Raw genomic sequence first — 26,273 nt, 5'->3', positions numbered from 1 at the left:
AGAAATGTCCGATATTTTCTAAATAAGATGTAATGTAGATTGTGATGTAATCTCAAGTGTGTCTGGTATTTTTATTGAAACCGTCTGGCAACCCTAACCACTGCTAAAGGGAAGGGTATACCTTGAGTTCAGCTGTTTGTAGATACTTATTGTGCCAGAGTTAATAGAAACAGATCCCAAAAGAATAGCCAAGAGTCCAGTCTAGTGTCTTTTAATTGAATGTACAAATATGGTCTTAATAGTTCCACCCTGGAGTAAAATTGTTATTCTATTTACTCTTTCTGGATTTTTGTTAACCTCAAGCTTCTTCATTCTGTTGTTAGCTAATTGTAAGTATAGCTCAAGCAACAACTGTCCTTCCGTCAAAAACTATATTGTCTGTAATGTGATATTCTCTAGCTTGCTATCGTCCTATGTGTATGCTGTTGATTAAAGGATTTGTTATGTATGTGTCTATTGGGAAACAACTCAAGGAGAAAAAACAACACCTAAAACAGATATGAACTTTATAAAAATTCCTCTAGCCCTTATCAAGAGACTTGTGGAGTTTCTTTTTGAAATATCTTAAAAGGCTGGAACACAGGGGAAGAGGACTGGGTGGGTAAGTACAGTTATCTTATAAAGGATCCAGTTAATTGGCAAGCAGAGGACTACAAGGATCTTACTTCTGTTCTTGGTTAGATATTCTGATGACTGACAAATGAGTATTGTTTCTTAATAGCAAGCAAAAACATTTCATAATAGTGATTAAACAGCACTGCTTGTATTCCCTGTTCATTGGAGCAAGGATTATTAATTTCACACATCCCGTTCACAATTACTGCTATAAGGTCAATAAACATTTGCAACAACTCAAGTTTGCTGAGACAAACTCATGACTGAAAGTAGTTTGTGCCATTGCACTGCCTGATGGTCAGTGGCTTATGACATTTTTTTGACTCCGTATGACATCTTTGGACAGGAACAAAGGCTGCAACATCTCTAAAACACTTGGGGTATGTCTACACTACAAAGTTAATTTGAACTAACAGCCATTAGTTCGAATTAACTTTCATAGCGGCTATACATGCAAACCGCTAGTTCGAACTTAATTCGAACTAGTGGAGCGCTTAATTCGAACTAGGTAAACCTCATTCTACGAGGACTAACACCTAGTTCGAATTAAGTAGTTCGAATTAAGGGCTGTGTAGCCACTTAATTCGAACTAATTGGAGGCTAGCCCTTCCCCGCTTGCCCTGGTGGCCACTCTGGGCACCACCAGGGAAACTCTTCTGCCCCCCCTCCCGGCCCCGGAACCCTTAAAGGGGCACGGTCTAGCTACGGTGCTCGTGCAAGTTCCAAGCCTGCTAGCACCCAGCCAGCAGACCCTGCACCTGGCACGGCATGAGCCAGCCACCCGCTGCCACCCAGCCCTCCGCCTCTTCCCAGGACCAGGCTGGCGGCTCCCAGCAGCCTGCCCAGGGCCACAAGAGGCAGGTGTCCGCCTGGTCTAGTGTGGAGATCGTGGACCTCATCGAGGTTTGGGGGGAGGCTTCCAACATCCACGACCTCCGCACTAGGTATAGGAATGCTGTCGTCTAGGGCAGGATAGCTGCCAGCCTGGCCACCAAAGGCCACCTGCGAACCCAGGAGCAGGTTTGCATTAAAATCAAGTTGGTCCAGTGAGACCCTCGACCCTGAGCCCTGAGTTTAGAACGGCCGTACTGGGTCAGGCCAAAGGTCCATCTAGCCCAGTAGCCTGTCTTCCGACAGCGGCCAACACCAGGTACCCAGGAGGGGATGGACCGAAGACAATGACCAAGTGATTTTTCTCGTGCCATCCATCTCCAGCCTTCCACAAACAGAGGCCAGGGACACCGTTCCTACCCCCTGGCTAATAGCACTCCATGGACCCAAACTCCATTAATTTATCTAACTTCTCTTTAAACTTTGTTATAGTTCTAGCCTTCACAGCCTCCTGTGGCAAGCATTTGACTATGTGCTGTGTGAAGAAGAACTTTCGCTTATTAGTTTTAAACTTGCTGGCCATTCATTTCATTTGGTGTCCTCTAGTCCTTATATTATGGGAACTAATGAAGAACTTTTCTTTATTCACCCTCTCCAAACCACTCATGATTTTATAGACCTCTATCATATCCTCCCTCAGTCTCCTCTTTTCTAAGCTGAAAAGTCCCAGTCTCTTTAGCCTATCTTCAGATGGGACCTGGTCCAAACCCCATATCATTGTAGTTGCCCTTTTCTGAACCCTTTCCAAGGCCAAAATATCTTTTTTGAGGTGAGGAGACCACATCTGTACACAGTACTGAAGATATGGCATACCATAGTTTTATACTTCCCCTCCTCCTTCTTCCCCTGGCTTCCCCCTTCCAGCTCCCTCTTCCCAGGTTTCCCCTCTCCCTTCCACCCTCTCTCTTCCCCTCTCCCACCTCCTTTTCCCAGTCTCCCCAGAGGTTAATCCTCCCCTCCTCCAGTTTTGTTAAATAAAGAGAGTTTCTATTTTTGAACACAAGGATCATTTATTTTTTACATCAGGAAGGGGGGCTAGGGAGGGCTAAGAGGAAGGCGGTGAGGGAGGAATGGGGCATGAGCCCCCGATGGGGAGGACTGGCGTGGCTCTGCGGGCTCCTCGGAGTGGAAGCTCTCCTGCAGGGCCTCCTGGATCCTGACAGCTCCCCGATTGATACTCCCCCCCCAGATGGCAGCCTGCGGCAAGTGCAGCCAGGCTGGTGGCCGAGTGCTGTGATGTGCCGAGTGAGGGCACTCAGGGCACTCCAAGACAGGACTGCTTTGCTGTCCCTCATTGAGTTAGACAAGCAAGTGAGGAACTCTAAGAACTGTCTGTCCGGGGTGGAGGTCGGGTCCCTTTAAGCACAGCCCTCGGCTAGTGTGAGGCAGCACCTCCACACTCTAAGTCCTAACCTGATGCCCTTCCGGCACTGGTTCTGGCCAGCCTTAACTTCGGTTCAGGGTCCACTTAATGTGGACATGATATTTCGAATTAGCACAACACTAACTGAAATTAGTTTTTAGGTCTAGATGCAGTAATTCGAATTAGCTTAGTTCGAATTAACTAATTCGAATTAAGTTAGTTTGAATTAGTGCTGTAGTGTAGACATACCCTTAGAAGGGATTTGGTGGCCACTGGATATCCATAAATGCATTCAGAGTGCCATGTTTAATGTGACTGTACGGCCACAGAAAAGCCTGGAAATAAAGCATACACTTTTAGCCCAGACAGTAACTAAGCATTGGAACAATTCATGAAGCACCATGGTGGTTGCTCCATCACTAGCAATTTTAAAATCAAGACTGATGTTTTTTCTACAAGATTTGCTTTAGGAATTATCCAGGGATGTTCTATGGCCTATGTTATACAGGAAGACTAATTAGCTGATCAAAACTGTCCCTTCCAGCTTTAGAATCTATGAACTTTCTATTGTTTTCAAGCTGCCACATAATTATGCCCCAGAATTTTAAAATATCTTTGAAAAACAAAGTCTGTAAGGCTATGTCTACACTAGCCCCCTAGTTCAAAGTAGGGAGGCTAATGTAGGCATTCAAAGTTGCAAATCAAGCTCGGGATTTAAATATCCCGATTTGATTTGAATCTTTCCGGCCGGTCGCCATTTTTTAAAATTTACAAGTCCGGACTAACTGCCCGTGTCTACACACGGCAGGGACTCGGTTTTTCTAATTAAAGCCCTAAATTGAACTACCTGTTCAACCTCCTTGTAGGAGGAATAACAGTGTAACGTATAACTCTTTGGTCCTGCAACATCCATGTCAGACCATGCAACACATACACACAATCCCGTACACCTCTTTCACACTGACTGATCTGACCCGACCCGACCCGCCCTGCTCAGAGGGCTCTGCCTTCCATACCTGGCTAGGCCCCTGGAATGCGCCCACACGTCCTGGTACCTGGTGCCATAGCCTCCCAAGGCAACATGTGGGTGCACACATGGTCACATACTTTCTCCCCAGATTTCTGCCAGGCATCACACCAGAATGTGACCTGCAGCAGTCTTTCAGTACTGTGCAGGGGTGGGGGATGGGAGCTGCTTCCAGCTGCATGGAAGAATTGGTGGAGGGGGAATGATCTGGCCCATGTCTTTGCGTAGCTCATCTTCCCCACTCTCCCTCCCACAAACACCATGGCTGGAAGAAGCTTGTGCCTTCCTGCCTGCACAGAGTTGAAAGGCAGCTAACACCTCCAGGTGGCTGCTGGTCACTGATATAACCCAGCCACCTCCTGCCCCTGGTTACAGGGAGGGCAGGAAAGGGTTAAGCCCTAAGGATGCATTGCGTACCAGTGGCCAAGGAACCTGACAGCAGGAGCTTCAGCTAATCTGGCCAGAGAAGTGTCTCAGCAGGGGTGGGTGCCCATTGCACTTCATATGGAATCTGATTCTGTATTTTACACGAAACTTAACCTTTCATATTTGTAAAATATGAGCCAGATGCTCCCTCACTGATGTCAGCGTAAATCCACCACATCATCCTCATGAACTTCATTCCCATAGATGAGGGGTTTATGCATCTACATAAGACCAGAACTGCTACTTTCATTTTGTCCAAATCTGTAAGTCAGGAGAGATCATTTGCAAAAGAGATGTGCCGCCTAAAAATAGGGTGCTATGTTAGTAGTAGTTGTGGCCTGAACAGAACTCTCACTTTGCCTGTTTTGCTCAAACATATTTGCATATTGCACAGTACATATCATAGGCAGGGCAGAAGGCTTTGTGCCTAGCATGGCACTGCACCAGGGTCCCGGATACCAACTTATGCCTAGGGGTCCTACTGCCACCTGGCGCCCGGGCATCAGCTCCTCTGATGCTGCCGAGGTCCTGGCCACTGGTCCGTCTGATGCCACCCATGGTCCTGGCTGTCGGCTTTGGGGCTCTGTTTTTGGGGCTACATTATTTCTCATGCTACAGCCCTGAAATGACTGACAGCTTGCATATGAAATATGTAAATTATAGATTCACTGGCAGTTTCCTATGTACTGAAAGATTAGTCATGGCATGCCAATTTGAACCAGATAGGATAGGATAGTTCTGAGAAGGATTTTTGTACACTGCACCACAGAACTAAATATAGATTTGTCCAAACCCACAATCAGCTAGAAGGAAGTAGACATGTTTCCATGCTGTTATGTCAGGAGTAGGCTGCAAGTGAAACAACATGAAGCTATTCAGTAGTGGTGCAGGAGTGTCCCAACAATAACAAACAATAAATATTACAACAGCATCTGCATCAGTCATCTGGGGTACACAAATTATGTCACTATCACCAAATAATGTAATAGGATCATCACCCCTAGTTTGAAAATAAATGTCTTCATCAGTGATTTCTGTATATACAGAGAGAGCCTATGCAGAGCTTTCACTTTGCTTCAACACAGATGAAATTCCACTGATGTCAGTGGAGTTACTCTGGATTTAAGTCAACATAAATATGAAGAGAACTTGACCCACTCTGACCAGATGGAAGTCAATCTGAACAGTTTTAATAAATACGGTAATAATATAACTTTAAAATAAAATTTGGAAAAGTTCTTCCTCTCCCTCCCATCATTTCTTTGGTACTGAAGTGTCCATCCAGTCTCCAGAATTCATTAAAGCAGGAGAGCTCATGTATATGTCAAGCTCACACACAAACATTTATCCATGTAAGTACAATTTTATTTTCAGTAACATAGTGCTCCAAAACCAACACACAACAGTGGGTGAGTAGAAAAATCTGTTTATGCAAAATGAAATGTAGTTAGGAGTGATTATTTGTAAGAATACAGAAGAAAACTATATTTTCAAAGATATGCAGTAGCCTAAATTCCTATACATTGGCAAAACTCGATATTGTATTCCAGACTTCTAGAAATGTTGAAGAACATTTAATGTAAGAAAATCAATTACATATTCATTAGTTTGTATGTGAAGATATGAAACTTCTCTATTGACTATGCTGTACCTATAGTATAAAAATGATGGAATACGTTGTTTGCAATGATATGTTGTTGCCACAAGGTGGGAGCATAGTAATGATGTACTGTAGTCTAGTGTTACAAACAAATAGTGTAGCTATAGCTAGAACAAGAAGTAATTGGAATTTAAGTCTAATAATTACACTGGCTAGTTGAATTATTCTTTCTTATATGCCAGTTTTAAAACTTTGGTTTTGATCGAACACGTTATGCTATGTTCACATTTATGTTACTACAGACACCAAAACTTTGGAATGTATCTTTAGACATTTTCTTCTTATTCTAAATGTACTTTTAAATATTATATCAGTTGTATTTCATTTATTGGATTATGCCAATTTTTTGTGGTGAAATTAACACTGACATTGATATTCTGGGAAGTAAAGTACAGAATATATGTGCAATACTTCAGTCAGAGTCATATTTTCTAAAATGTGAATAGCTGAATGGAGTTATTCATTTTCAATTTGAGTCACTTCAGCAATTTAGTCTTTCAGTATTTTCTCATACTGCCAGCCTAAGTAAAGTCAAAAGTTTTAAGCATGTATATTAACTGATTACAGATATAACAAGTTTAGGCCCTGGTTCTGCAAACATTTGAATGCATGTCAAACTTCATTCATAAGAGCAGCTGTACAGAAGTCAATGGAGTTAAAAATGAACATAAAATTATACATATAAAAATGTTCACAGGACTGGAGTTCTATACATTTCTTTTTGGTGATCCTATTTGAATATAGGACCAAATCCTACACTTTAGCAGGCAACTTTACTCACATGGGTAGCCTCATGTGAATCCCATTAAAGTTCCCATTAATTTCAGTTGAGTACCCATATTCTTGTTTGCAGGATCTGGCCCTAAGTGAATGAAGCTGTGTTGTACCATAGCTTTCATGGAGGTGGCTCCAAAAACAGTGACAACCAGTGCTAGCCACCAACCCTGGGAACAACGGAGATGCCAGTTTTAAAACAATGGAAAATAATAGCCATGTGCTGGAAACCAAAGATCAGCAACAGCCTGAAATTTAAAATGATAGGAACAAATTACATGTTCCAAAAGGGAGTGCACTTCAGGGCACACATATTTCCCCCATATATATGGCGCCTCCACACATCTATGACATTACTATGTGGAAAAGGCACCATAGAGCATAAAGAAAATATATTATAATCTTTTATAGATATAATAATTTAATGAATTATGCATTGATATAGTATCACCAAGAAATAAAATATGACCAGTACAAACAATGAAGAGTCTAGGGCACCTTAAAGACTAAGAAATGTATTTGGGCATAAGCATTCATGGACATCTACAAGTGGGTCCTTGCCCATGAAAGCTTATGCCTAAACAAATCTGTTAGGGTATGTCTACACTGCAAAGTTAATTTGGAATAACAGCCGTTATTCTGAATTAACTTCCATAGCATCTACACAAGCAACCCACTATTTCAAATTAAATTCGAAATAGGGGGGCACTTAATTCGAGTTTGGTAAATCTCATTCTACGAGGAAAAACACCAAACTCGAATTAGCTAATTTGGAATAAGCACTGTGTAGACGCTTAGTCCAAATTAGCTGGCTTCCAGCCTTCCCAGTTTCCCCTGGTGCCCACTCTGGGCCAAATCAGGAAATCTCTTCTCCCTTCCCACAGCCCCAGAGCCCTTAAAGAGGCAGACTCTGGCCACTCTGCCTGTGCCAGCTCCAAGCCTGCCAGCCCAGAGCCAGCAATCACTGCTCTGACCAAGTGGCCCCAAAACATGAGCCAGCAAGCCACTGGCAACCATCCCTCCACTGCACAGCAGGAGCAGTCTGCCAGCTCCCAGGAGCCTGCCAGGGCCCAGAGAAGGTGGGCCCCTTCCTGGTCCAGGGCAGAGATCATGGACCTTATTCAGATTTGTGGGGGATGCCCCCAACGTCCATGATCTCCGCACTAGACGGAGGAACACAGCTGTCTATCGTAGGAAAGCTGCCAGCCAGGCCACCAAAGGCCACATGCGAACTTAGGAGGTTTGCATGAAAATCAAGTTGATCTGGCAAGACCCCTAACCCTGAGCTTCTCCTTCCCCTTCTTCTCCTTGTTTCCCCCTTCCAGCTCCCGCCTCCCAGGTTTCCCCCTCCCCTCTACCATCCTCAATCCCACCCCAGTTTCGGTCAATAAAGAGAGCTTGTTTTTGGCAAGAAATCTATTTTTATTTGACATTAGGAAGGGGAGTTAGAGAGAGGTAAGTGGAAGGAGGGAGGAATGAGGCACAAGCCCCCAGTGGGGCAGACCAGAGAGGCTCTCCTGCAGGGCCTCCTGGATACTGACAGCCACTCAATGGACCTCCAGGATGGCAGCCTGCAGGAAATTCAGCCAGGTTCGCAGCAACACATTCAGGAGAAGCATCAGAGTGCCCAGGGGCAGGTCCGGCTTCATGCTGCACAGTGCTGTAATGTCCCAAATGAGGACAACCAGAGCATACAGAGACACAAATGCTTTGCTGTCCCTCATCGAGGCAGGCAAGCAAGCAGGGACACCTGAGAACCGGCTTCCCGGGGGGCGGGTGGCTGTCCCTTTAAGCACAGGCATCAGATACTCCTGGCCTGATGCCCGGCCTGACCTGGTTCTGGCTGGCCTTACTTCCGATTCTGTGTCTAGTCAGTGTGGATGCAGTACTTTGAATTAGCACAATGCTAATTCGAACTGCATTTTGTGTAGACATGTTAATTCGAATTAACTATTTTGAATTAAGATAACTTGCATTAACGCTGTCGTGTACACATACCCACAGTCTTTAAGATGCTACAGGACTCCCTTTTTTTTCAGATATATACTAACATGGCTGCTCTTCTGATAATATGACCGGTGTAAATAACACTAAAAATGGAAAGACTTCTTTACTATATTCATCACCTTGTGAAAATGTGGACTGAAAATAATCAACTCTGACTTTGAACCATCACTAAACAAGCTTTCTCTCTTCTCTCTCAAATCATTTGTTTTCTTATACTCAGATTTCTGCCAAACACATCTCTAATCTAACCTGTCTCCATTGCCCATACGTTCCCTGTATCTGTAAGTCTTTAAAATAATTAAGAGACACAGTAAATGGAACAATATTGCAAGATAATGGTCTCTTGCCATTAGATAAATGTCAAGCTGACATTTTTTTCTCCAAACAAGAGATACATATCCAGTAACAATTTTCTGCTCCAATGATTTTATTTCCATTCTAACACATGATTAATGATGCAGATTTGGTCATTATATATGATGCGCACTGCACCGGAAGAATGACAGGGGCTCAATGTGCCATTAGTAGAAAGCTTTGCGGTGGGACAGACTTTATGGCCTAACAAAGATTCTCTTTACTTCGACTTGGTTTGATTCCCAGCTAGGGTTCCAAGTATTCTCAGTTCCAGACAAGAAGAATAATACCGTCTATCAAATCCACCTATGAAGCACACAAACAAATCAATTAGTATTTCTGATGCGCCATTTTATCTTCTCCAACCAACATTTGTAAACTTTGCCTGATTCATAGGAATACAATACTGTACTTCAGGCACTAGCTCAAGTATCATGTTAATGGGCAACAACTGCTCTTGAGAAAACTTTCCAAATCACCCAGTGGAGTCTTCACACAGATAGGTCTGTGATTTTTTACTGCTTCTTTGAAATGTGTTTTTTTTTCTGAGACACTGATCATGTTCAAGATGTCTACTCTCTTATGCTAATAACAGAGAAACATAGACCCTATTGTGAAGCTTGGTGAATGAAAAGGAGAGGGAAATATTTATTCTGTACAGCAACACTCAGCTTTTTATATTGCCTTTTACTTTACTATTCAGATCGTGACAAAAGTCAGGGCTAGCTGAAGTGTAGAGGGTCTGCTCCTGCAAAATGATGAGTAGTTTCAATACCCTTTTGAGAAATAGGAGTTGAGGGTGCTTAGTTGGACCTCACAGAAATGAGACCCATCATTGGCTCCAAAGGCCAGGTATTGGTGGTTCCCACTAGAATAGGTTTGTGTTAGCAGATAACCAGAAGATTCCATGGTCTGGAAGTCCACTCCCCAAGTGCAGATTGAGGGGCAGATTCTCAGCTAGTATAAATTCTCACCACTCCATTAACTTTCATGGTGCAATGACAATTTACATCAGCTGACAGTCTGTACCTGAATGAGGAAACCTGTGGACCAAGAGACATATCCCCCTTCCCTAGAGAAAGGGAAGAGATGGAGTGGTCCAGGGGAAGGAAAGAACATTAAGGAGGCTGAGGAGCAGAGTCGAGTAAGATTGAGGGAATCTCAGGAAAAGGAAGGGGGAGAAGCAGAGGAACCTTTAATCTGGAGAAATGATTAAACATTTTCTTCTCTTATGGCTGGCAAGAAGAGAAATATTTAGCGACAAATAATATTTTTATTAGCTCCACAATCTATTCTTGGTAATAGATTTTTTTGGAAGCACCGCTGGAGGTATCTTTGAAACAGTTATTGCAGATCGTTATCCTTTCCTGTTTTAATATTAGCACAAAAGCCCTCAACACTTCACTTCTTTAAATATATGTAAAATAAAGTAAATGCTAGACTATATGTGAGCTATGGGTATTAGTTACTGCATTATTTAATTACCCTTAGAAACAGCAAAAGCTCTATCGGTGCAAATTATATTAAACTAAAGTTAAACTGATGTTTACTGCAACCAACTGGCATTTGCACACACACAAAGGTATGAGTGCGCGTACACACACGCACACACACAGAGTTAGCTGGTTCGCTTATGCTAAAATTGAATAAAGTTGACTTGTTAGCATTAAGTACTGCACTAGATTAGTTACAGATGTGTGCATAGTTAAAAAAATAGAAGAGGATAGTGAAAGTCCAATTTGCAGCATCCACTAGGTGGCATACAGTGACCATGTTTAAGTCATCTTATCTTCACAAAACCTCCCATTCATAGAGTAAATAAAGAACAGCATTATTAATTTATACCATTGCATCCACCCTACACCTAATATTTGTTTAGCCAGCTGTTTCCTCTAATCCTCCTTAAATGCCATTGATTGAAATCCTAAATACGTTCAGACATTTTTACCCCAAAGAACATTTTGTTACCTACAAATTACAAGCTACCTTTTCAAGTGCATGACTGTATGCTACAGTTACTCACTCTGGAGCCAGAATGTCTAATAATTCCTTACAGGCAACAGAAGAAGCTTGTAATCAGAAAATGATTTTTTTTCAAAAATTTACATTTAATTTTCTGAAAATTTTAATCCATAGAATTGGGGGTTTAAAACTGCAGTATATAAAGTTCACATTATTTCAACATTTAAACCATAATTTACCTACCACTTCAGTAGAAAAGCATATAAAAAGAAACAAATCCTAATTCAGACCAAAGTGCTTACTACTTATCTCTCAAAATGATTAAAAGATAGGATACCGATAATAATATTTTGCACTTGATTAATTACTTTTCACCTGAAGATCTCTAAGCACTTTATAATGACTGGGCCAATGTTTTATTTCCCTATTTTAAAGAGGGGCTGGGAGGTAAAGTGATTGATTAAGGTGACAAAGCAAATCAGGATTTGAATTCAGCTCTCTTGGTTCCAAAGCCCAGAGTTAGATATCTCAACACACTTTTCCTGACACATTTCTACATTAAGTCTCTGGAGTCTTTCCAGGGTGCCAGAAAACTTCCTTCCCACCCTATGACACAAAGAGCAAACCATCTAAAGCACATCAGAACTCTCTGAGATCTGTATTTTCCAAAACCATTCCTGCATAAGCACAGCTCAAGGTATTTACTCCCTTACCCTTTCTCACAAGCACTAGCTGTATTAACGGCCAGAAGAAAGTGAGAGGAAACTTGATCTATTAGGGATATAATGAAATGATTCTTTACTGGGAAAATTTTTTGAATACTTTTGAATTATACTGACAATCATTTATCTGAAACAGAAAATTGCTGAATGCTCCACTTCATAACAAAATGGTGTTTCTCCTTTCAACTCCTCAGATATTCAGGGCTCTTATTAGGAAGATGGGCCTTTTGGCTCATTTTTATTGCAGACCAGCAATATCTTGACTACTGCACTGACTTTATTATTTGTATCACTTAAGAAAGTAGTTGTTCTCCACTGAGTTCAAGATATCCCTTTTGTAATTATTGTCAGTTTGGGGGCAGCTAACTGAAATGGAATATAAACCTTTTTAGTTATTAGTATCTTTACATTAAAAGAACAGGTAGGGGCTAGAACTAAGCATAGCCAGTTAAACTCAGTGGAGAGTGAATCCTCACCAGTTACAAATTCTTTGTCATCTACTTTTTCAGATATCTTATGTCAAGTGTCTCATCTCTAACAAACTAATGAAAATGTTATTACTTACTTCAAAGTTATACTCCACGAAACATATATATGTAAATATTAAAAGCCTCATTACATTTTTGTAAAGTTCATTTGTAGTGAATCAATATTGCATTCAACTTTAAGAAATTAATTCAAACAATTCTTTCTTCTACCGCCTGCCTCCTCCCCGCCCCTCCCCACTACTCCCCCCTCCCCACTGCTAGCTTCCAAGAAACTCCTCAAGCAACCCTTGACGTCATACTGGAACATATCCCACACTGAAAATTCTTAACTGCAATCTACATTGTGTATTTTTCTAGCGATAAAAGAATGTAAAGCGACATGACAGCTCATTTCGAACATATTATACAAGTTCATTCAAACTAAATACTTGCATCTAAACCATCCATACCCAACAGTTCTAATTTTGGCATGAGGAGCATTTGAAATGAGAGTTTTTTACTTTTAACAATGAGAAGCAATTACACATTTTTGAGACTATGTTGCTATTATAGCATCGATAAATCGCTCATATATTTAACTTTTGTGATATTATAACTTCCTACCGTTCTTGTTAACGTAGAGATAATAAAGAAGCCTGTGCCCAAAAGAGATGTAATCTCAAATTTCATTTGACAATAAGAAAAATATATTGAAAAAAATATGTATCATACCAGACTTTTCCCCCCCTCTAACATGATCAGTCCTAAAGTGCGAGACAACAACATTCACAACTCTTGAGCTTTTCATTCAACCCACACTGTCCTCCCCTTCACGGGTCCTTTCTACGCTTTCTGGGATTTTAACAGATGAGGAAATTACCTTTCCGAAACATTAATCCCTCTGAAATATATAGTCTTACAGGAGAAAGTCAGTGGACTAAACTATACCATTGTCGTAGTTCAGACAGAATCTGCAGTTGCAATATGATATCTCATCTGTTAACACAAAGTCAGATAAACAGAGGGTGGTCGGTTTCAAGTCTTCTTTTCCAACTTTTGCCAAAGATCTCTTCCTAATCCCGTTAGTACGCCACCCTATCTGATGCCTTGAGACATTAGGTGCTGGATACCATTCATCTGAACGAAAGCCTTCCTTCCCCACCACAACAATTGTTTTGTTTTTACCTTTTCCAGAGCTCCAAATTTAAGATGCTCTCCAAACTCCCCAGCAGTTAGAAACGGAGCACACTAAATGCAGAGAGAGTTTTTTGGCACTCACCTTAAGTTTGTGTGTACGTATATGTCCAGAGTGTCTCCTTCTGGCTCTGAATGGCAGCGGTCCTGATTCAGGGAGTCACTTTCTCACCGAGAGGAAAAGAAAAGCACCACGTCACAAGTTAAGTACGCCTCCAAGAACTCTTAATTACAGCTCAACTTGCAGGCAAACCCCAGGAATGAAAATAGAATGCCCAGAGCTGCTGGAACACCGCGGCGGCTCAATACAGCGCACTGTCCCTTCACAGCTGCCCTCCTCTCTACTTAGATCAGCGCCCTAAAGTCCTGCCCTCCTCGGCAGCTCAACATTTCCCTCACGCCACATGCACGCCCCAGGTTAAAAACAAAGTGAGAAGTTGTCAGAGTGCGTGACACCTTCCGAAACACGAGACTTCACACAAGTTTTCTCTCCATTCCATTTCTTTCCACTTTATACTTGAAGGTGCTGTTTTCTGGAAAGGACAGTAGGTGAAGTGGTCAGATAAAAGAGGAAGGGGAAATCTGGATCTAAATGGATCTTGCTGGGGTTTGGCCGGCGGCCCCCATCCCCACGATGGTTAGTCGTGTACCATCTAACCAGTAAACGACTCAAGCCCCAACTATTGCAAAATGGAGAGCCCCCACCCTATCCACAGGGTGTTACAAAACCTGGATCTGGTCAAATTTTGGCTCTAAGCTCAGATTTTAACTCCCTAAAGAGAAAACAATCCAGCTGCTCCCAGGGCATAAAAAATATCTGATGTATCATTGGAGATGAGAGTTGCAAAAATCCATCTCCTTGGCCCATGCGATAGTTGACCCTCAAGTCCTTCACTCTGCCAAATTCCACAGCATGAAATGAGTAGAAATCTACATTCTACTACTGCACCAACACATTTTTCATACCTGATGTAACCCTGCATAGGAAGAGTACAGAAACCCATATCTAGCACTTGTATCCAGCATCTGGATTCTGTTGGATTCAGTCAGTTTTGTTTCCCCCCCAAAGTCTAAGTTTACCAACTAAATACAGAAGTACAATTACTCCAGTTCCACTACAGAAATCTAGATGCTGATGCATGGGCAGAATATCAGCACTTGAAGCCTGCTGGATCATACAAGTTTTGGCCCCCAAGTCCCTAAATGTTGCCATCAAAATAGGCAATTCAAGTAGTCAAGAATACTGGACCAGAAGATTCCAGACTGTCACAATCCTGGTGCAAGACTAATGCAACTGCATGTACCTGGCACGTAAATCTTGCCAGATTCAACATATTTTGGCACAAATTTCTAAATTTTGCTGCACAGATAGAAACCAAGTTTATCTGTTCCACTTGCACTCTGAAAAATGGGTCTCTGATATATACTGGCATATGAGCACTTGAAAATATTCAAATATAGGCCTGAGTCCATCAAAATCCAGACCATATCTTCCACCTGAGTTTTTCTTTCTAGAGGGATAGGAAGGGTGTATCTATACAACACCCTAAACTCAAAATAAGATACACAATTTGCACTATGCAAATTGCATATCTTATTTCAAATATATTTTTAAAAAGCTTATTTTGAAATTTGGCGCATCTACACATTGCCAAATTTCAGAATAACATAATATTTTGAGCTATCAGTCATGCAATGAAGTTTACCAGGATGGTGAATTAGCATGCCTGTTATTTCAAAAAATATTTCAAAATAATGGGTGGCTTGTGTAGGCACAGGATAGCTATTTTGGAATACTGATAGCTGTGCAGTACGCAGTACTCTAGATATAGTTATCCTTTCACAGCAGAAGAACTGTATCCTATGCCACTGAGATTTTCTAGAAAATACACATCTTTCATCTAAATTGGATTAAAAATCATGGAAGATCTAAGAGATTAAGACACACCACTTCCATTACTTGTAAATATATTTAGATATCTCTCAATCCTCTAGACTACTTTGAAAATCTCTGTCAACAGTGGATCAACTGAAATTACCATTATTCTCATCTGGTAGACTGATCCCATTGCAAAATTCCTGTGTTATGGAATGAAATGTGTGCCTAGACCAGTGGTCCCCAACCTTTTGAGGTTGTCGGGCGCCAGGGGGCATGGCCGTTTGCCCGCCGCGCGCCCCGGGGTGGGCCTCCCCAGCCGCGCGCCCGGGGGCGGCCCCCAATAACCGCGGGGCCCCCCCATAACCGCGCGCCCGGGGGCGGGGCCCCCGCCGAGTGCCGTGCGCCCAGGGACGGCGCTCCCCCCCCGCCGAGTGCCGCGTGCCCGGGGCTGGCGCTCCCCCCTCCCGCCGAGTGCCACGCGCCCGGGGCCGGCGCTCCCCCCGCCCCCGCCGAGTGCCGCGCGCCCGGGGCCGGCACTCCCCCCCCGCCGTGTGCCCGGGGCCGGCGCTCCCCCCCGCCGAGTGCCGCGCGCCCAGCGCTCCCCCCGCCAAGCGCGCTCCCCCCGCAAGCGCCCGTGCGCCATGTGCCTGGGGCCAGGCCAGCCCCGAGCACCTGGCAGGCGCATTGAAATGCCCCCGCGGGCGCCATGGCACCCGCAGGCACCGTGTTGGGGACCACGGGCCTAGACAGATCAAGATGACAGATTTGGGCTATGGTGACTTTACTGAAACACAATGCAGGTATTTATCTTATATGAAAGGATGGTAACATCATGGTCTAGAACAGTGGTCCCCAACACGGTGCATTTCAATGCGCCCGCCAGGTGCTCGGGGCTGGCCTGGCCCCGGGCACATGGCGCATGGGCGCTTGCGGGGGGAGCGCCGGGCGCGCGGCACTCAGCAGGAGGGGGGGGAGCGCCGGTCTCGGGCGCGCAGCACTCGGCGGGGGGGGGAAGGAGCGCCGGCCTCGGGCGCGCAGCACTCGGTGGGGGGGGGGGAAGGAGCGCCGGCCTCGGGCACGCGGGACTCGGCGGGAGGGTGGGGGTGGCGGGGAGCGCCGGCCCCGGGCGCGCGGCCCTTAGAGGGGGCCCTGCCCCCAGGCACGCAGCTATGGGGGGACCCTGCCCCCGGGCGCGCGGTAGGTGGGGCCCCGCCCCCGGGCGCGTGGATGGGGGGGCGCCCCCGGTCCCCGCCCCCTGGTGCCCGGCGGGCAAACGGCCACGCCCCCTGGCGCCCGACAACCTAAAAGGTTGGGGACCACTGGTCTAGAATCTCTCCTACTGCATCAAGCAATTATGTATGAGCTGTATTCATGGGTACAAGATGAAGGCCAACAATTTGATGGTTCTCACAGGATTCCTATCAAATCCATCTTTTATGTCAATCATACTCTGGTAGAATAGTGATAGAAATGTAGCTGTGTTACTCTGGGGTAGCTGAAGCAAAATGCAGGACAATGTAGCACTTTAAAGACTAACAAGATGGTTTATTAGATGATGAGCTTTCGTGGGCCAGACCCACTTCCTCAGATCAAATAGTGGAAGAAAATAGTCACAACCATATATACCAAAGGATACAATTAAAAAAAAATGAACACATATGAAAAGGACAAATCACATTTCAGAACAGGAGGGGGATGCGGGGGGTGGGGGGGGAGGAAGGAAGGTAAGTGTCTGTGAATTGATGATATTAGAGGTGGGGAGAGTGGGATGTTTGTGAGTTAATGGTATTAGAGGTGATAATTGGGGAAGCTATCTTGATAATGGGTAAGATAGTTCAAGTGTTTGTTCATTCCTTTTTGGAGAGTGTCGAATTTTAACATGAATGACAGTTCATAGAATTCCCTTTCATGCATTACAGTATGGAATTGTTTGGTGCAATAGGAGCAGACAGAATTTATGTAGGCATCAGGATATGGGGGCTCAGGATCAAATTTGGATGGATTCAGGTATTGGTTTAGTATTTTTCCATATTTGTACTTGAGTGCAGGATTGTGTATGTGTATGGGGGGGAAGGGTTTGCTTTTTTGTTTGTTTGTTTGTTTGTTTGTTCAATGCCATAGAAGTAGGTAGATTTGCTTTTTGATGGTATAGTTTGCCGTCTTGGGGGCCACATTTTAACAGGAACATCTTTTACATCACATAAGGTAGAATATGGAGCCAAAGCTTAGGAGACACCTAAAGAAAGCTATGACCTCAGGCCCACCTATGTATGGGATTTTTGTGCTTGTGGTAATTTAAACAATGATAACTCCTTGGCTAGGAGCTAGACAACCTGGCTGTATTTGAGGAATGCTCTGGGGATGCCTGAGGCATGGGTGGGGAAGGGTTGTACATCCACAGGGGCCAGTATTAGAACCAGCTATGGGCACACACACCCAATCTCTTCACCCAAATGCCCATGGAGAAGACAGCTCCAGAACAAACAGGTGTTTATTTATAGCTCCAGGGAGCATATACAGGCCCATTGAGTCCCGCCTTGAGCAAGCAGCGTTGGCTGGAGAGGAAACGGCCGCGGCTTTCGATTGACAGAGCCACCTTTGATGCAGCCGGGAGTGGAGCTGCCTTGGGGAGCCGGGCAGGGCTGGGCAAGGGGCGGGGTGGCGGCAGGACAGCTAGGGGAAGAGATCGAACAGCCGGGAGAGGCTAAGCGAGCCGGGAAGCAGAGGAGCTTTGCCTCGGGGGAGAGCTCTCAGAGGGGGTGGCTGAGCGAGGAACCCGGAGCAGCCCCTCGGAGCCGCCGCAGAGGGAGGCTGGGGCGAGCTCCCGGGGAAGCCCCGCAGCCCGGCGGCTTGGGCTGATGCAGGCCGGGAGCTGTAGGTGGCGCCATTGTCTCAGCCACTCAGCCCGCGGCTGCCAATCCCCAGCTCCTTCTCCACTCCCTGCCCCCCGACTCGGGCCCGCGGACTTCCACGCGGGGCAGCCAGGTCGCCGAGCCACCCTGCAGCAAGAGGCGCAGTTTAGGCTCCACTCCTGGACGGTGCAAAGCCCGAGCCAGAGGTGACGCAGCCGCTATCCCTCAGGTCTGGAGCAGCTCCCCCCCCCCCCCCAGCGTCACACCAAAGCTAGGTTCGCACCTTTATTAAGGGACCATTCAAGGTGGAGTGGCCGGCGACTGCAGAGCCATAGATCAAAAAGGGGCTCGGGGTGACAGATGGTTATAACACGGCAGACGGATGCTTGGCAGGATGTTTTACGCAAGGGCATTACTGATATCCCAAAAGGACAATAGTACCCATTGAAGAGGAACAGTCTGCATTGAGCCGGGGTACTGTCAGCAGAGACCCATAATGGGGACAGGAAACAGAGCAGCCAGCTTCCCAGCCTGTGAGGGAGCTGGCAATGGAAGGGTATGGAACAGTCCTGGAAACAGGACACACCAGTCAGCTGTACTGCCTGGTTGATAGGTGTGTGCCCAGATGAAGGCAAGAGTAGCACAGGCTCCCTTAAAGCCTGCTTTAGGAATTTACACCCTGCTCCAGTGCTCCTTTTCAAAAATAAAATCCTGGTTGATCTAGTAAAAGCTATTTCCTCACCCATTTTACTCATTTTTATAATGTTCAGTAGCGATAGATAGGATTGCCAGATGGCTTAACAAAAAATATCGAACACCCCTCTCCCCCCAAAAAAACACACTGGGAAAAAAATTCTGTTGAGAAAAAAAAAAGGAACTGTCCGGGCCAAAAAACAGTCAAAGACCCTTTAATTCCTGGGACCAGTGTAAAAAAAAGGTGCTGATACTCCAGGGGAAAAGTTGATGACCACAAAACAAAACAAAATAAAACAAAAACACTGTCCCCCATTTGCCCTTTTAAGAGCAGGTTTTAAAGGTGGCCATTTTGAAGTCTGCCCAGGACACTCCATCCACCCCTCCATCCCTCACCCCACCCTAGCCAGCCTGAGGTGCGCATGTTCTGGCGGACAGCCAAGCCAGGAAAAACAAAAAATACCAGACATTTCACATATCTGGTATTTTCTGAATTTTTTTACTGGACGGAAGGCCAAAATACTGGGCTGTCCGGTTCAATACCAGACACCTGGCAACTCTAGTGATAGAAGAATGCAGAAAACATGGAAGAGGATTCCACATCACTCCTCCAACAGGAAGATCCCATTTGAAGTTTTAGGAAAGTTTTGCCCAACACAAGTAAAATGGATCCGTTTTGCCTCCCTTACACCAGTGTAAAGCAAGAGTAATAAGTCGGTTCCAGCCATTTAAAACTAGTGTAAAGGTGAGGGGGATCAGGCACAATGCATTTATTTATGCTGCCTTTCCAAGACTTGACTTACGCTACTAATTTATGTCAAGATAACTTTGCCACAAAGCAGTTTGGAAAATCTGCACCCCTCAGGGCAGGAGATCAATCTAAGTTATTTAACTTCAGCTAAGTGAATAATGTAGAGGAAGTGGAGGTACTTGGATCTACTTACCACAGCCGTATGTCAAGTGGAGACCATCTCCCATCAACTAACCATGTGTTTCTCATTGAGGTGGAGTATTGTATTGGAGTTTATGGAAGTATGCTTGGTGGTCAATTTATGACATCTCTAAATCAATCCCTGCAGATCAATTGCTACCCTGTCGATCCAGCATGTAGCGAAGACATGCCCTCAGTGAAAGTGCTATGTTGATGGAGGGTTTGTTTTCCTGTCGATGTAGCTACCATTTCTCAGCGAGATGGAGTACTTCCAGCATGGGAGAAGCTGTTGCTTAAGACCAGCCTAATGACTCTGCTGTGTTTTTCATAGCAACAGATGCATTACCTGGGGCTGAAACAGAATCCATAGCCATAAGCTTAAAGCAGCTGAGGCACTGCTCTATGGGCACATCTACACAGTAGAGCAAAAGTTGAATTAAACTACACAACTTGAGCTATGTCAATTGCATAGGTTAAGTCGAAACAGCTTAATTCGGCTTTTGGCACTATCTACACAGCAGGAAGTTGAAGGAAGAATACTTGTCGATCAACTTCCCTTACTCCTCATAAAATGAGGGTTACAGTAGTTGGCGTAAGAAAACCTCCACCTCACCATTATTTTGAAATAATGGCTTGCAGTGTAGACATGCTCTTTGTTATTTTGGAATGACATCAGCTATGTCAGCTCTGTTTCTCCACAGGTTTCATCTCTATTACAGGGACGCCTCAGCTGCCTGTTTAGAGCATTTCAAATATAAAGAACAGTTAGAACCCTAGCTAAGATTCTACTTTAAATGCAGTTATCAAAAATATCTGCTCAGTGCATAGATTCCAAGTAGAAGGTGTCCAGCATATGCCTCTCTATTCCTATGATTTAATTTTTTTAGACCCAGTGATTAAATGCTGAATACATTATGATGATGGAGCATTAATCTAGAGTAAGAATTGCTTATTGGAGGTATAGTTACTGAAAGACTCATATTAAGTCAAAGGGTAGCTAATTCATAGAAATATACAAGTCCTTTGCAACTATATTAGAAGATCATTTTCCATTAAGCATCCAATACTTTTGTCTCCTTAAAACAGAGGTGGGGAATCTTTTTTGGGTCGGGGGCTGCTGACCCTCAGTCAAGTAGATTTTGTGTGCTCCAACCCCATAGTGGGATAGCAGGGGGGCTGACATGCCAGTGCAGGCTCTCCAGTGTTGGGGGGAGAGAGAGCCCTTATCTTTGGGGGTTGGATCCAGGAAAGCTGGGAACTGAAGGTTCCTCACCCCTGCATTAAAAGGACGAGTCAGGATTTACCCTATTTTTTAAATATTGTACTCCCATAAATATACTGACTGGATGGATAGTTATCATAAAATGTTATTAATACCTAAGGACATATCTACATTGCAGGCTAAAGTTGAATTGAGATATACAACTTCAGCTATGTTAATTGCGTAGCTGAAGTCAAAGTACCTTAATTCAGCTTTTGATGCTATCTACATAGCAGGAAGTCGAAAGAAGAACACTCTTCCTTCAACTTCCCTTACTCCTCATGAAATGAGAGTTACAGAAGTTGGAGTAAGAAGCCCATTATTTTGAAATAATTTCAAAATAATGGGTTTGCTGTGTAGACAAGCACTCTGTTATTTCAAAATAACACTGCTATGTAGTTATGCCTTAAGTGTCCATTATTCTCATTATCTGCTACATATTTTATTTGCTATATTAAAATCTGCACTTCTCTAATGTAAGTCAATCCTGCAGTTCAAATTCCAAAATAATACAGGGAGGGAGTTAAGGCACTTACTCAGGAGCTCTGGGTTCATTTCTGGCTCTGCTTCCTATATAACCTTGAGCAAATCACTTAATCTGTCTGTGTCTTGGTTCCATATGTAAAATGGGAATAGCAATACTTCTCTCTCAGTCATCTTTATAGATTTTAAGTTCCAGAGTCACAAAAGATCTGGGGGTCTGCAATGTTCATTGTCATCATACCTAACATAGGCCTTGTCTACACTTACAAGTTTTATCACCAATTATTCCCTTTGCCAAAACTTTCAGACGCCAGCATCTGTCAATCAAATCTTTTAGAATTAAGGTGGTGGGAAATGGCATATGTCACCTTGTCACGAACCTTTCATTACATCCATCTTGTGTGGCCTCACTTATTTGTTGATGGGTTTCCAGTTTTACATATAGGAGATGTCATTTACTGTTTGTGTGCTATGTATACCTAACACTATGACTGAAATATATGTCTGTGACAACACGGTGTAACACAAAAATATGAATGTATGATGAGGTACAATTGTAACCAATTGTCACCAAAAAAAAAATCTAAAATGTAATGCTAATATGCAAGGGAGCTAGGGATATGGAGGCAAGATTAACTATGTATGCCTGGAAAAAGACACTGAACTTATTTCAAATAACAGCAGGAGAGATTGGAGAGAGTATCTGGAGAAATGAAATTATAGGTGCTGAACAAACATCATCTAGAGGTGTAAAGTCATACTATATACACATGTGGTTCAAAAGACACAAATAAAAAAATATTCAGTCATCTAGGCTAAGCACAAACAAGTTCTTCAAGGAATGGCCTTAGCCACTCCTCACTCTTCCAAAGACACAAAATTGCCAATCCCTTAGCAACAAATAAAAGAGAGGGGTGACAGCAGTGTTCCTAATCCTGTTCTGTCCAAGCACATCATGAAACTGCTCCTCTCCCACTTGGAGGTCCAACTAGCACATCAAGATAATCATAAGTAGTATAGTGAATTTCACAGAGATGCTCAGTTGTTTTAAATCAGCTTAACTTTGCTGAAGTCAAAGTAGTAAACTAATGAGAATCTAGCCCAGCATTTCTCAACACACAGTACATGCAAAACAATATTCCCACTCAATACATGATATTGACATAGTTTATAACATACACAGTAGCAATATCCATAATGCTGATGAAAGTCAAATATATTTATGTGTCTTCAACGTCATATCCTCCATGCTTGCTTTCCCAGTATCTGGCCATGATAGGCTCCCAGATGAAATCTGGCTTGATTAAAGTCAAGTCAGACAAGATGGGGAGTGATATTGGTAGATAATGGGGAACATACAGATATGTGGATAGGGATATTTGCTCTTAATTGAGAACATCTCAATTATTAACAGTCTCAGAATTGCATCCATCATTGCTTTTGAAGTTTCAAATTATAGCAATGACTTCAAATCTATTTCACCATCTTTGGCTGCCTGGGGGAATGTGTCAGAAGGGTAGCCGTGTTAGTCTATAACTGAAAAAAATTCAAAAAACCAATGAATGGTCCTGCAGCACCTTAGAAACTAACAAAAATGTAGATGGTATCATGAGCTTTTGTGGGCACAACCCACTTCTTCAGGAAAATGTGAAGATTCCTCTACAATATTGACTTCACCATAGTTCTCACCATGAAATTGGATTATTTTTAAGGCACTGTACTTGTGTGTGTTTTCTTGAAGACCATATTTACCTTTTCATTTTCTTGTATGGAATTTTGCAGTGCCAACATTGTTCTTACAGGATTCCAAATAATATAAAAATTAGGTACATTCAGTCAGTAGCTAACACTTTATTTTTCTGAATAAACATACACACTTTCACCTATTTGTTAGAGAGGGATAGAGGCCTTTCAGTTCTGGAATCAGTTCTAGAATTTGTGATCTGCCAAAAACGCAGCCTTTAATATAATGTGCCAGACACATCTTGTTATTTTTCAAGCAAGCAGGAAATGTTTTGCTCATTTTATTATGTATATCTATCCTCAGTTCTTAGCACTTCCCAATTTATCTCCAAATTTCATTAACACTCTTCTTACCCCTTTCCTGTTCATTAATGAATGTGTTAACACCACGTCCAACACCACCAACCATGGCATCACCCCACTAAATGTCTCCCTTCCATTCTGCTAACTGCTACTCATCATTACTTCAGTTTACTGTCTTTCAGTTAGCTTCCAATTCATTGTGTTAGTGATCTTCTTTAGCTAGACAAGCTTAACAGCTGTGAATTACATTCTCTAAAGGTATAATCAATGGCTGGCTAGAACTCCAGGGTCCAGACGACTAATCCTTAACTACATTCCTGGATGGAGTAAACTGACAGCATGATCTTTGCTTGCTTAAAATAAATCTTTTTATTGTAACTATTGCCCAGGATTCTCCCAGAGTAATGGTCTTTCATTATTGGACTGTTCTGTTTCAGTTGAATGTTGATTGTTCTTCTGATAATGTATTCATAGAGAGAAAGCCAGAATGAGACACAAAATACAAAGTACAAAGTATTATTGAAGAACAAAATACAAAGTATGGAAATCAAGTGTTAAAACACAGCATGCTCTATCAGTACAGATCTGCAGACAAACCAGTAAAATATCAACATGGAAATTTGTGAAAATTCCACACTTTTGCAACTGGATTCTCAAATGGAGAAAATTCAGCTCTAGATATGGTCACAGATTTTTTTTTTAATGTATAATAAAAATGTGTTTAGGAACACACACCCAAATTACAAGAAACTGATTATAACAAACTGATGTTCATTCTGCTGTTTTCGAAGCTGACTGAAGATGTAGAACTTTAATGAAGTTATGTTGTTTTACAGCAGCTTAGCACACAGCTTCTCCAATTATTTATCATTATTAATATGTTATTAACCAATAACATTCCTTATCGTTTTTTTTTCCAGTTCAGCCCTTATACAACATCAGCTGTCACAGATCAGCTGTACATAGCAGAGCATCTTTTTTGGGCTAGGGAAACCAGTACTGAGTGGTGCGATTGCATTGTCATGCATCTGTGGTATGAAGATCAGTGGGTATAGAACTTTCATATGGGTAAAGTCACCTTCCTAGAGCTGTATGCTGAACTGGCCCCTGAACTGCAGTGCAAGGACACCCAAATGAGAGCTCAGTGCTGAGGGGAAAGAAAGGTTGGGCATGGGTCCCCAAGAAAGCACAGTATTATTTCCCTATACATTGTGCAGCACACGTATATGGAAATAATTGGCAATAATCCTCCACTAGTCCACAGACTGCCATTACTCTGGCTGATTTATCCCTGCTGAAGGTTAACAGGCAAACCCGGCCTCAGCTTCTGCATGTGAGAGGGAGGCACCCTGCTCCTTATGCAGCCAAACTCTGTGCTGCCTTGGTTCTGGCAGCACAGTATGAGGAAAGGCTTGGGAGAGTGTTGTACCACAGTGGTGGGGAAAATGGCAGTTCTGTCATGGAATCTCCATGAGAAAATGAAAACGTACATTAGGGAAAGGTTCAACACCATCTCCCAGAAAAATTCTATTGATATCTGTGTGTACATCAATGCCCTGTTCGGACATAATGCAGACCCAGACAGGGCTTAGCCAGCTCACAGAAATACAGCCTCCATTCGCTCTGTACTGTCACCGCCTCTTCATCTCCCAACTGCAAAAGCAACTTCCCAAGCCACTGCCTACTCCTCCCGCATCCCTCTGTGATACACAGACACTTACTGCCCTGGTTGGCCACTGCCCCGCCTCCCCTAACTGGACTAGAACAACTTACTGCCCTGCATAGCTACCACCCTCCCTCCCCTGGCTGCACTAGAACAACTTACTGTCCCACGCCACTGCAGCCCCTTCCTCCCCAAACTGCACTAGAACAACTTACTGCAGCGTTAGGGTATGTCTACATTACTGAGTTTTGTCAGAAAAATGGCTGTTTTTCAGACAAAACCTGAGTTACGTCCACATTGCAATCGAGTTCTTCCAAAAGTAAATTGAAAGAACAGAGGGGTTTTTCCAGTGTTGGTAATCCTCTTTCTATGAGGAAGAAGCCTTTTCTGGGAAAAAAGTGTGTGTGGATGGGGGAAGAGGGAGTTTTTTTGAAAGAAGAAGAAAGAGGAAAAAGCACAGGTGCCCTGGTGCCCACTCTGTCCATAGTAATCACAGCTTAAATATGAGATACCATCCATTCACTGTGGACACTATCTTTTGAAAAAGTAGATCACTTTTTCAATGTGACACTCTTTTTTGGAAGAAGTTTTTTCAGAAGATCTCTTCCGAAAATATGTTCTTCCGAAAGAAGCCTGTAGTCTGGATGTAGCCTTCATGTCATGTCACAATGTGAACATTCTCCAAGTTTTTTCACCAAAAAAGGTTTTTTGGTGATAAAACTTCCAAATGTAGACAAGGCCTAAGAAATTGATTGGTCCTATACAATTTGGACTGCTTCAGGCTTTTCTGTAAAATCTTTTCCGAGATGTTGTGTTAGCATTTCTTCTGGGATACATAGCCATATGTCTTTTTGCCCTGCTCTTCTCACAGGCTATGTCTACATGACTTCATTTACAGCTGTAGCACTTCTGGTGAAGACACAAGAGTATGGCTACACTACTCAGCTTTTAGTGACAAGGGCACATCACACAGCCCTGTCGCTAAAAGTCAGTGTGTGTGCAA

At 43.4% G+C, this 26,273-nt stretch overlaps 1 protein-coding gene across 3 annotated transcripts in view; it reads right to left on the bottom strand.

Annotated features, from left to right (window-relative positions):
• HAPLN1 (hyaluronan and proteoglycan link protein 1) overlaps positions 1 to 14,085 on the bottom strand; it is an 87,524-nt gene extending 73,439 nt beyond the window's left edge. Inside the window, exon 1 of one of the 3 annotated variants that reach the window (XM_006124342.5) lies at positions 13,454 to 14,085. Coding sequence is in view for 1 of the 3 variants with exons in the window: in XM_006124340.5 (XP_006124402.2) it covers positions 13,149 to 13,161 (13 nt within the window). In the remaining 2 variants the exon portion in view is untranslated. Of the gene's footprint in view, positions 1 to 13,148; positions 13,285 to 13,453 lie in introns of those variants that run through there. The other 2 variants (XM_006124341.5, XM_006124340.5) reach the window with 2 other exon arrangements.
• Between the last annotated feature and the right edge of the window lie 12,188 nt (positions 14,086 to 26,273).

Source organism: Pelodiscus sinensis, chromosome 6 (assembly GCF_052426305.1).
Source record: "Pelodiscus sinensis isolate ZL-2025 chromosome 6, ASM5242630v1, whole genome shotgun sequence".
Classification (NCBI taxonomy): domain Eukaryota; kingdom Metazoa; phylum Chordata; order Testudines; family Trionychidae; genus Pelodiscus; species Pelodiscus sinensis.
This window is presented reverse-complemented; position numbering and strand designations above follow the sequence as displayed.